The sequence below is a fragment of the Lepidochelys kempii genome, chromosome 11 (genome assembly GCF_965140285.1).
Source record: "Lepidochelys kempii isolate rLepKem1 chromosome 11, rLepKem1.hap1, whole genome shotgun sequence".
Lineage (NCBI taxonomy): Eukaryota > Metazoa > Chordata > Testudines > Cheloniidae > Lepidochelys > Lepidochelys kempii.
The window spans coordinates 38,343,388-38,355,686 of NC_136390.1; the positions used below are offsets into that span (position 1 = coordinate 38,343,388).

A 12,299-nucleotide genomic window follows, 5' to 3' on the forward strand; every position below is an offset into this window, starting at 1 on the left:
AGGTGTAGAGAAACATGGCTCAGCAGAAGAGTCTGACAGCGGAGAAGAATACAATCCAAATACAATTCGTGTAAGCACCAGTAGTAGGAAGGACATAACCATTTGCAAATATGAAAACCAATACCAAATCTCAGCAGCAATGTTACAATATCATTCAGGTTATTCCTGCAGAAATGTGTCATTATATCTAAGCAGTCCCACTGCATGTATTTAGCCTTATGTGCTGCTCAATTATATCTTTATTTTGCCTTCTCTGTGCACCTCTGGGGGGAGGAATGTCATAATTGCAAAACTATGGAATGCTGACCTGGATGCATTTTTTAAAAATGCCTGCTAACATCTTAGATTATATAAAAAGTGGGAAAGTACTGAACACTATATAACAGTGTTAAAATGCAGCTTTCAAAAGGTCCATTGTGATGTTCAAAAACTTTCCTAATTTGAAACCTCTTGGGGGCAAGTAATGTGTCCATTTCTCCCATGACTTAGAGAGTTGTCACATTTGATCAGACAGGTAGATATTTGCATACCCAGATTGACTAGCTAAGCATCTAACCACTCATTACTGCTCGCTGTTTTGGATTCTGTGCATGCAAACAGGGCCCATTCCTGAAGTTCTTACTCTAAGGCCAAAACCTGCCCATAGCACAAAGGCCAGGTCTCTCTTGAGGGGTCAGGTTGAGATCTAGCCTCTCATGCTCCAGGATACAGAGAACTAGCAGAGCTGCTCCCCTCTGGGCACATCCATTCTCTGGCCCCACACTGTTGCATGGATTGAGTCTCAGAGGGAGGCAGAATTTTCCCCCATGCAGCCTTCTTGCACCTGGAACTGCCTTATGGAGTGGAATGCTGAGAGTGGTTCTGCTGTCTATTGGTTGTACAATTTACCTCTATGGGTCCAATTCATTTGAAGTCAATAAAAAAAGTTCCATTGACTTCAGTGGGCTTTGCATCAGGCCCTGTATACTTACTTGGGCAAAACTTCCATTGATGTCGGGAATGCAGGCTTTGGCACACAATTTACATGGGTAAAATTGACTATTCTATTTATTTAAGTTTGTGTGTGCTTGTGGATATCTAACCTTTCTGTCTGGCAATGTAGGTGTGAATGGACTTTACGGGCACTGAACTTGCAATATACAGCAAAGGTCAGCCACAATGAAGGACTGCAGCTCAATGCTTTCTCTCCCTCCCCTCCCCTCTTCTCTGTTTGTCCTTTTGGGGGTACGACATTTAAACCTTGCCTATTTTCTATGTGTCTGAGTGAGTTTTGGTCACCATGGCCTGTGCCCAGACCTTTAGCTTCTATTTTTGTCCTGTGTACATGGCTTTCATTACCAGTGACCTCTGAGTGATATGTATGAACTTTGAAGGTCCTCTCTGGTCTTAGGATGCTGAAGAGCCTTGTGGCTTCTAATTGTACAGATTCAGGTCCAATTTTGCTCTTAAGTTACGCTTCCACTGGAGTCAATGAACTGGCATGAGCATAACTGAGAGCAAGATAACTTTATGAAAAAAGACAAATGAACAAACAGGTCTTAACTTCATTTTTGGTTTTCAGCATCTGTATAATAGCATTTAAACCCTGAGATCTACAAGGGAAATATCTTTCATCAGTTACAGCCTATACACTAACATCATGTCAATTTTCTGTTCCCAAATGATTACACGCTGAGCCTCAGACTCCACTAACTTGGTGCAAATCAGGTGTTAATCTGCTGAAGCCAATGGGAATCACACTGGAGTAAAAGTGGTGAGGGAGGGGTCAGGCCCATAGTGTGAGTTGTGATATTTACACTGTTGACCCTCATATACAGAAGAAATATCATCGAGTGAGTGTTGGTTCGTTGTGAGGTCACTACAATTTGAATATTCAATTATCAAAGACTACAGTGTCTAAAACCTTCTGAAATAGTTCGACCACTAAATCAAAAAGTCTCACTAAGAAACAAGCCAATGGGAAACATCCTGCACATTGCAAATTTGGTATTGCATTTTCTAAAGCTTTGTTCTGGGATTCTGTGACGTATAGTTGCTGTTCATACTGTCGCTTTTTGTGACTGCTACTTTTATAAGGGGTAGCTAATGAATATTAGAAGACAGAATCTACAAACAGCTCTCCTGTGTCTAGCTGCGTGGCTAGAAGGAATGTGAAGTTTGCCACCCAATACAAGACATTATTGGAGTACTTCATGGACATTTATAGGTGGCAGATTTCCAGTTCTCAGCCTGAGAAATCTGTTGCTATTTTTTTTTAACAGTGGGAAAATTAATTCCTTATGTAAGTTTGGATCTCTTTCTAAGAAGTTTTGAATGCCACAGCAATGGTGTCATAGTACAGAGTGATTAGAAATGCCATGGCAGTTATTTCTGCCATCTGAGTCCCTGCTGGAATTCCGCTGCCCACTTTCATTTTGTCTGACCTCTTTCAATGCCTGGTGCTGGCGCTGCAGTGCTGGTGCTCAGCGCTGGCATCATTCCGACACTGGTCTTTCACTTTGTGCGTCGTGAGGGAAATGCACTCGCTATTCCCATCTCTACGTTATTCCTCCCATGTAGCAAATTCATGACTTGAAAATGACTTCCCGTGGGCTTGCTGATTTTCAAATACCTGTTTTGTCTTTGTTTGTTTGTTACCCAATTCCATCAGATTATCTCTGTGTGACTGAAAAGAGATGGACAAAAATCTAACTATTTTGCTCACTACATAGCATCAGCATTCAGTTAAGGCAATGAAACAGGGTAGATTAACTTTTATACTTTCATAATGGCATGTTTGATCATAATCTTCTACTGTATCGCTGTAATAATTTTCTAACCTTAAGGTGTTTTCAGTTTACAAAGACTGCAGCAGAGTTATGATTTTTACACCTCTGTGCTGCTTCCCAGATTCCACTTTTAAAGGGCACAAACAGTAAGAGGAAAACCAGATCGGTTAAGAATCTTATGGCTGTCAGAGAGCATCAGTTAGTTTTGAATCAGTGAAATTTATGTATGTGTGTGTTGGTAGCATGGCAGAAGTGTATTCTGAGATAAATATAGTTTATTAAGGTCAGCCTGAGGGATTTTGTAAAATTGCTACCTCAATCCATGCTTTTCTGGATCAACGAAAGATTGTGAAAATTGTACTTTAGTGATTACAAATGTTATATGTTTTCAGGTGGCTTAGCAGTGCCCAGATCTTCTCCATTCATTTAAAAAAAACTGTAGCTGCTAATTACCCTGCATGGTGTGTTATGTTTATGGAAAGTTTATAACTATATTTCATGAGCAGTCTGCTCCACAATGTCTATAGTTAGTCCTTGGAACTCTTTCTGCATACCCTGGTGAAAGGAGGAAGAAACACAGTGATGTGTTTAGTCTCAGAGAGAAAAAATGCACATTGTGCTGATCTTGTGGAGCTTGGGTGACTAGGATGGAACTGTTATGGTTGAAGACTTGAAACTAAGTGAGATTCTCTCCCCCCCACCCCCCAAAAAAACCCCAACAACCCCCTCCCCCCATCCTTAATATATTGTATTAATGGAACAAGCTCAATAGAGGGTGGAATTTTTCCAGAACATCCTGATGACAAAGGAGCAGAAGTCCTATTGACTTTCAGTGGTATGTGAGTTCCCCAGTCACTTTGGAAAATTCCATCCATAATCCAGTGGGAAATATCCTCTGGCTCCATTAATATATTTTGTTTGCTTGTTTTAATTCACCACACTGTTGCTGTTCTATGTCTGAGACACTTCAAACATAACTTAAGAGGGCCTCTTTGGAAACCTCATGGCCTTTTAAAGGAAAGAAACAGTCTGACATGATGAAATACAAAGTATTTGAGTAAACTTTTGGGCAATTCATGTGAAAAGACTGCTCAGTTTCACTAATGAATGACCCTCTCACTCAATATGCCACAGTTTCACACAGTACAATTCACTTCCAGAGTGCCTCGTTGAATATAAACTATTTCTGTACATACACAATTTAAACACTATCTTTTGGTGTTAAAATATTATTTTATTTACTTATTTATAAATATGTTTCCATCAGAAAGGTTGTGTGTGTGTGGATGGTACAAGCTATGCAACAATAAATTCCAAATAAAATGAACTCCTCCAGTCACAATCTCCTCTCAGCCCCCACTCACCAATCAGGGAAGGGCTGGAATTCACAAGTGAGCTTTGCATGGGAATCCTAAAAATCCCTGGGCTTGCATTCTGTCTGACCAACAGGGAAGCAAATTCCAGAGAGGAAGCTTCCTCCCTTTTGAACATCCTGCAAAAATATATTCTCTGTGACGTGTTGGATCAGTTCTACAAGGGACACAAACTATTTTGCTAGTTAAAATTTTTGAAGAAGTTTAAAATCACAAACATAGATGCAAATAGAGGGCCAAATCCTGCCCTTACAAATGTCTGCATCCCCAGTGATCTGGTTTTGTTTGCGTGTAAATGATGTTAGAATTTGACCTATAGAATAAGGGATTCAAAAAGCACTGTAGAATATGTATAATATAATCATTATCATCTCCTTTTTGCAATGTCAGGATGGGGTAGGGCTGAGGTTATGAGCATCTTCCATCCATGTCTGTTTTGAGTTGCCATTTGAGTCTTTTGGGGGATTGTGGGTGGTTTTATATACAGTGTTATACCACTTTGTCCTTAGATGTCCATGGCCTCTCTCAACATGCACGCTTCCATAGAGAAGAATTTTAGGCCATCGATTACAGGTGTTAACTTTGATAGTAATCTAACTCTCTGAAAGAGCCATCTTGCATTACTTTTTTGAAATTGTTTTTCAAGCTCTTCACCTCTCGAGTCAGTTTTTCGTAGCCTTTTTGACCATTCATTCTAGTTCCTTGTTGACCATTCATTCTAGTTCCTTGTATTTGTTATTCTGCTCAGTACTGTGTTCAGATTTAAGATATGCTTCCTTTTTTCTTGTTAGATTGTCAATCTCTGATGCCACCCAGATTTTGCTTTTTGGATATGGGCTCATCCCTAAAATCTCCCCACTCATGGCCTAGAGTTCTACTCGTGTCCTGTAGATCTAAAAGAGGGGCAAAGTGGCCACTGATGGTATTCTGAATGTTCCCCATAGTATCTGTATTTTGCATAGGGTGAGTGGATTTCCTGCTACCAGATTCTGCTGGGCAGATCAAACACTGGCTTGGCCAACACTGTGGTACCTTAATTGGGAATGGGGAATCCGACCTTGCCACAAACCCAAGGTTCTATTCCATCCGTCTTGTGGTACTTCTTATATACTATAAAAAGAGAATAAGACATGTAAGCAGTGTCAGGATGAGCTCCACCCTGACATCTGGTGGTGAGGTGTGGCAAGTTGTGGAAAAGAACTTCAGGGGCCGATCTCATTTGCATAGGCACACCCACCACGCCTAGAATGAGACCATAGCTGCCCAAATGGTCACTTTGGCTGCTGTGGGATCCCCAGTGTCTCTGTTATTGGGGCAGGAAGAATAAATTGTTATTACCCTGATTATGGGAACTGTGCTTGGAACTGTACGTGGCCTTTTGTTACGATGGAGGGATTCACCATCATCTAAGTAGCACTCGCTAGGCAAGGGTCATGGGTTCCAAAACTGTGTGAATGGAGAGAGGCTGGGGACAAGTATTAACACTTGGTGGTATGGGCCCCTTGGTGAGGGCCTTACATGCTGATTGCACTTCCTCCTCTCTCCACTGTGGAATATCAGAGCTAATTTTGATTTCATTAGAAGTCTAGTTATAGGCTGCTGAGCTCACTTTGGGCTGACAGTGCACCAGCACTGGGGCTCCCCTACTATAAGCTGAATTCACCTAAGCGCTGAAATCACTGAGTGTTGTGTTAAGTAGTGGGGGAGCCTGAAGATATATTGTGGAGCAGTTTGCGGGACGGCTGGTGAAGCAGTTCAACACAGAGCAGTGTGTGGATGGCAGGAGCTGCTTGTGGGCCGTGGAGCTGAGCGAAGGAGTTCGTGGGGCGGCTGGCGGAGCGGAGCGCAGCTGAGCGAAGGAGTTCGTGGGGCGGCTGGTGGAGCGGAGTGCAGCTGCGCGAAGGAGTTTTGTGGGGCGGCTGGCGGAGCGGAGCGGAGCACCGCTATGGAGCTATGGGGCGGTCAGCTTCAGATCACGTAAGGTGCCTCTTACCCCCGTCCCATTTCCACCCAGGTTGGGAGGTAAAGCTCCACCGATAAACTTTCGAACTCTGGGGCTGCCCTGACCAGGGACAGAGACTTTTGGGGCATTGGACTTTTGGGGTTGCTGGACTCAAGAACCAAAGGGAAAAGGGCCTGCCCCAATTTGCCTGGGGTGGGGTTGTTTTTGCTCATGGGTTGTGTTATGAATCCGGTTGGTGGTGTTTCCCCAACATAATGCCACATTGTTTCTCTCTCTTATTAAAAGGCTTTTGCTACACTCAGACTATGTGCTTGCGAGAGGGGAAGTATTGCCTCTTGGAGGCGCCCAGCGGGGTGGTATATATTTGTCCCAGGTCACTGGGTGGGGGCTCGAGCCGGTTTGCATTGTGTTATTGGAATGGAACCCCTAGATATTGAACCCGGCCCTTGTTGCTGCCAACTCTGACGGGCAGAAGGGTTACAGACAGATAAAACTTTTTTAAAAGAGAGAGTGAATTACGTGAAGGAAACAGTCCACTGGACAGCTGATCCATAAGTAGATAATAAATAAAGATGCTATTGCTCAAGAATCTTAAGGTCTCTGACACACAATACAAATGGTCAAGAACTCCTTAAAGAGTTCCAAAAAGAGACTGAAAAATCTAGTATTTATACAAGCATGGATGTGGCAGCTACAAAAGCAGAGATGATTTTCTGCTTGACTTATCCCTGCATTTGGATTGAGTCTGTACTAACTTAATTGCCATTGGCAGTGAAATCAAAAGGCAGTTCCGTACCACACGTAACTGAAACATGTAAGGAAACAAGGCATGATATGTCAATGTGGAAACCTCAGAGACCGCATTATTTTCCTAGCCATGCTTTTTCTAATATTTGGGGGAAAGGTAAAAGCTTCACTAATTTGATTATAGAAGGCTTAAATTTTCAACTGGATGGCCATAAATATCTGGACTGGTATCGAATGTGAGAAAGACAGACCATTTTTCTCTATTTTGATCATTAAGACCCTTGCAATGTGAAGCAACATTTAATCCTGCTTTCCTTACTTTGTGTTCTATTTGTCTTAAGAAATTGAAATTAAGGCAGTATTTTGAGATGACTGCAGAATATCTTTCACTGTGCTCCAGTCAGCAGCCTTAATGTCAGGGACCATAATGTTGTTTGAAAAAAATCCATAAATAATTCAAGCTTGTATTTCTTCCTCCCAAAACAATTATCAAACTACAACACAAATGTCTGGTTTTAGCATTATTTTTCAGCCTCGTGGTGGACTTACTAGTGATATCCAGTTCTAGATTGTAGGACACCCAGAGTACTTGTTAATGTTTTCCAATAAAGTGGAGAGTGGGGAGTGGTATCCTCTCATTGTTAATACTAGGGAGACTTCTCAGGCAAGAAGGTGCTGCAGATTTTTTAGATCATTCTGTACATGCTACTTGTACTGTAAGGTACAAACAGAATTCACATGCCCAAAGGGAAAATGTTTTGTCATATTTTACTCTTCGCTTTCCTTGCAATTAATAGTGGAATGAGGTCATAGTAATTCCTGGAATCTACAAAAAGCAAATGCTAGCACTGATGTCACTGCTTCCATATGGGCCAACATCATGATGTTTTTTCAGAGCAGGTGACGAGAATCAGGCTCCTTGTGTTCTGTTTTCTGCTCTGCTGTCTCGGCCAGATTCTCCCCTTTGCTCCTTCTCTGGTCATTTATATCTGTGCAGAGTGAGTTTAAGATCACTTTGCGCACCTATAAATAACAGCACAAGGTGCAAGGCAATGGAGAATTAGGGCTTGTTGTTTGGAAAAGGAAATAAAATATTTATAATTTTATAAAGAGAAAGGGAGAACTTTTGAAGCAGAGGCAGTGAGGTGAGGTGCTTTATCCCACTATATTAACCTGTGGACTCCTTTGCAACTCATGTTCTCTTCCTTTTTCTCAATCTAGAGGTTGAACAATTGAGAATGGGAGGAGCACTGACAGAACCTATCCATTTCACAACTGAGGATATACTATTGACCTGAACTGGAAGCTGCTGTATTTGTTGAGGAGGCAAAATTCAGGCCTCCGGGCACAGAGGATTTATCAAATCCAGGTCCCTGAGAGATCCATGGAAACTTGAGGGATGACAGGATCAGAAAAGTGCCTGCATTTTCACTGACGCTGGCGTTAGCATGTGTAAGCCTGTGGGCTGTCTCACCCGTCCATGCTCCAAAGAACACTCTCCCACTGCACATTTCCAAACCTCTTCTTTATTTCCTCAAAATAAAACACATTTAACACAAGTTCAACATCTCTATCAAGTCCTTTTGCCCTGATCTGGGGTCTTCTGCAGGAGCCTATCTACTCCCCACAGCTTTTGCACGCCTTAGGCCATCTGCCTAGGACTCAAATGAGCCTTTGCTTCTTGCTAGATTACACTCCACCAGCCATCTACCTGGAGTCACAGAACTGAGTTCTGTCCCCTAATCCCAGGCCTCCTGAAAGAGCCTTCCTTCTTCCTGCAGTTCTCACCAGCAGCTGAGATACTTGCTGGCTCTTAAGAAGACTAGGTGATCTTCAAGCTGTCACCTGATCCATAGCATTGCAGCATCAGCTGATTCCTTTAAAGGGCTACCTCACCCTGTGACAGCATGTAGAATGGAATGGGAGAGAAGAAGCAGTTTCTTAAAAATATTAGAAATGGGATCCTCGGTGCTAAGAGACCTGAGGGGCTGTATCAGGGAGCAGTCTAGGAGAGGCCTTTAATACAATATAAACATGTGTTTGTGTTTCTGTATCTACTGAAAGTGCACTCAAAGCAAAGCTTGTAAACAGTGTCTAAGCTCTTGTACATGAGTGATTTTGGGCTGCGTTGTTTTGCATGTTATAAGCTGCTAGGGCATAAGAGAAATGGTGTAATTTGAGTGGTATGCACATATGCCTTTTATAAGTAATTTTGGCTGTAAAAGCTTTACTTCGTTAGATTTATTCACTGAACTGTGAAATAGAAATGCTACATAATTCTTAATAATCTGTTTTTGTTTTTGCTCTACATACAGTAACTGTTTTGTTTAATTTAAATTAAATGTATAATTATGTGTATTTTAATGTGCACTCAGTTAAGAGAATTATTCAAGGTTTTTGAGTATTGTAACCTCTAATCCTGAGTTTAAACTTTAAAATCACCCATCCATTTGTGTAAAGATGCTGAATCTGCTGCACAATGTCTCACTGTTTTTCTTCTTCTTCTTGACATTCTAGGATTTCAGCATTATGTTTACGCATCACATTGTAACAGTCATTTTGATATCCTTTTCATATGCAACCAATTTGACACGAGTGGGAGCCCTGACCTTGTGTCTTCATGATTCAGCTGACGTTTTGCTGGAGGTGAGATTGTTCATATGCCATCAGGATCTATCCTGTACAAAAAGTCAGTCAACACTACTGATTGTACTGGGTATGCTATGTTCTGTTAGCTAGCAGACAGAAGGGTACAATCCTACCTGTGTTGCCTGCACAAAAAAGTATTTTCCTATGACAGAGGCTATTTTAAATAAAAACAATGATTATCATTAGCATACTTCTTTCATAAAATAGTATCATTTTTTTCTTGCCAAAAGTGTAATGTACCTTTTAAAAAAAATCACACACTGTATGTTTTTGTGCCTTAAAGCTGGTTTATCTATCCACTGGGAGATTGCCCCAGTGTAGAGGAATCCTGAGGTGATGTAGAGCCATTGTAACAGATCCTATGCCTCCCCTTCCATCCAGCCATCAGTATTAAGGGTGCGGTCAGGGAAAACAATGCATGGTGAGAGTTCCTTCATGCCCAGATAATCTCCAGCTGCTGTAATGGACCCTTAGGCTATGTCTACACAGCAATATAAGCCTAGGGTTGGTGGGACTTGAGTCAGCTGGCCTGTGTCAGGAAACCCTGGGCTTGAGCATCTACATTGCTTTTTAACCATAGGTTAAGGATTTTCTGACCCGTGCTCGAACCTAGGATTCTGGGGTCCACACTGCAGTGCACAAACCCAAGCCAAAGTAAACTTATCCCAGAGTGCCTAGCACCTCTCCCTCCTCCCCAGTGTTAACACTCAGGCCCTAGGAATATGCTGCACTGTGGGAAAACTCTACTACCCACCCTGTTTCCTAACAGTGGCAGTGGTATTGATGGGACTCAGGAGCCCATAAGGAGCACATGAGAACATACAGCATAATTAGTGGCTATCTCAGTAGAATGGCTGCAGTTTGAGAAGGCTTTATACTGAAATGACATCTAATCTGAGAATTGGGCTCTCCAGCTCTAGGCTGAGTCACAGTGGCAGGAAAATGCCATATGCACCTGTTCTGAGGGTAAAAAGGACATCAGTCTCCAGGGCTGTCAAACTATTAAAATGGAACTTTGCGATTCTTCATTTTTAAACTGGGATGTTCAATGCTGGTGGTTTTGGTTGGTTGTTTTTTTATTTATTTTGGTCTGTTTTGTTTTGGAGTTTGACATAAAACAGGTTTCAGAGGAAAAAGACACAAACACACCCCAGCCTGGCTGCTCCCCGCTGCGGCAGAGTGAACTGTATTCCCAGGGCTTGGGGTGCAGTGTGCCCTAGCACCCCCTAGGGATCCCTTATCCCTGCCCCCACTGCACCCTAGGAGGCAGGGATAAGGGATCCCTGGGAGGCTGTGGGGAAATTTTGGGGCTGGCTTCCACTCACCATTTTCATAGTGCACACTGCCCGGGCACCCCTGCACACGCAGCCCCAGGGAGGATTCAGGAGCAAGCGCCACCCTGCAGGGAGGGGAAGTGGCAGAGCCCACGGCTCAGCACGGCTGGGGGAGGGATGACTCCCAACATCCTGGGAGCTGCTTCCCGCCTCTCAACTTTGCTTCCTGTTCCGGGCTGGCTCTGCACAACAGTGAGGAGGAGCCAGAGCAGGAAGTGGGAGTGTGCTCAGCCAGGCAGTAATGGAGCCTGTGGCTGCCTGCAGCACTGCTCCTCTACCGCCAGGAACTCTGAGATGCATCCAGAGGACTTCCAGAGCCTTAGTCAAGCCAGGGCCACATGTACACAGGAAAGGAATAGGGCTCGACCTTAGGTCCCAGCTTAACGTGGGCTCGGACCCTCTAGCCCTGCAGGGTCCTAGCGCTTTGCGTCTGAGCCCTACGTTAGCACATCTGCAGTGTGGATGAAAGGGGGGTTGACTTGAGCCCGGCCTCAGACCTGGACTTAAATTGCTGTGTAGACATACCCTTATAGCTGTGAGAAACCACTGTAAATGTCAGCTGTCAGGCTGCTCTAATTTATGCCAGGATTTGGACCTACCTCAGTATGCATTTTGGATGAGAAGATCACAGAAGAGGTTTAAAGCCACCTTTGAACCCACACCCATGAGCTGCCTTGGTTGCAGGTCAGGATCAAAGCCTTAGCATTTATTTATCTAAAATGATACTTTGTAACAGGATAATTGCAACTGCTTTTATAAAACAAGACTGTCTTGACCGCCACACTGTGAGCCAGATTCTCCACTGCCTTATACCTTGTGAAGTCATGTACACCTGTGTAAGGTGAATACAAAATGGGTCTAAACTGCTGGTTCTGGTCTGGTAGTGTTGTAAATTTATTTTGTATCAGTGTACTTGACTACACAAGGTGAAAGGCAATGGAGAATCCAGCCTTGCAAGTTAGAAACGTTTATGGGTCTACATCCATTTAGCTATGAATTCACCAGCACTGACTCCACTTCTCTTACCCTTACCACGAAAAGCCACTTTTGAAAGGGCTTGTTTGTTTCAGAGCCACCAAGGGCCTGGGCACCATACAATCTATTGACAATCACCCAAACACTTGAAAGGTAGATTTTAAAGATATCTATATGCTACACTGTTTAACTGATGAAAACTATAACCTGAAGGGAAACAGATTTTTTTTTTTGCTTGATTGTACAGTCCAGTCACTAGTAATCTTTCTAAGACAATTAAATAGAAATTGCTGATATCCTGGCATGACAGACGCAAGAAGTTCAGCAAAAATGCTGGGGTTTGTTGTTTTTTTATTTGAACTGCTATTATTTAATAAAAATAATAAATAAAACAATCTAAAATATGAGGGAAGAGAACCATGCTTAACACCAGAAAAACATTTGTCGCAAGTATCAATATGACTGAGTTGGTAGCATTCTTTCTTCTAGA

At 42.7% G+C, this 12,299-nt stretch overlaps 1 protein-coding gene across 3 annotated transcripts in view; it reads left to right on the top strand.

Annotated features, from left to right (window-relative positions):
* Positions 1 to 12,299, top strand: part of CERS6 (ceramide synthase 6) — a 222,198-nt gene that overhangs the window by 175,438 nt on the left and 34,461 nt on the right. For 2 of the 3 annotated variants that reach the window (XM_073305738.2, XM_073305739.2), the window contains exon 7: positions 9,369 to 9,497. The exons of the other annotated variant lie outside the window; for it this stretch is intronic. In XM_073305738.2, the coding sequence (XP_073161839.1) occupies positions 9,369 to 9,497 (129 nt within the window). The remainder of the gene's footprint in view (positions 1 to 9,368; positions 9,498 to 12,299) is intronic. 3 annotated transcript variants of the gene reach the window in all.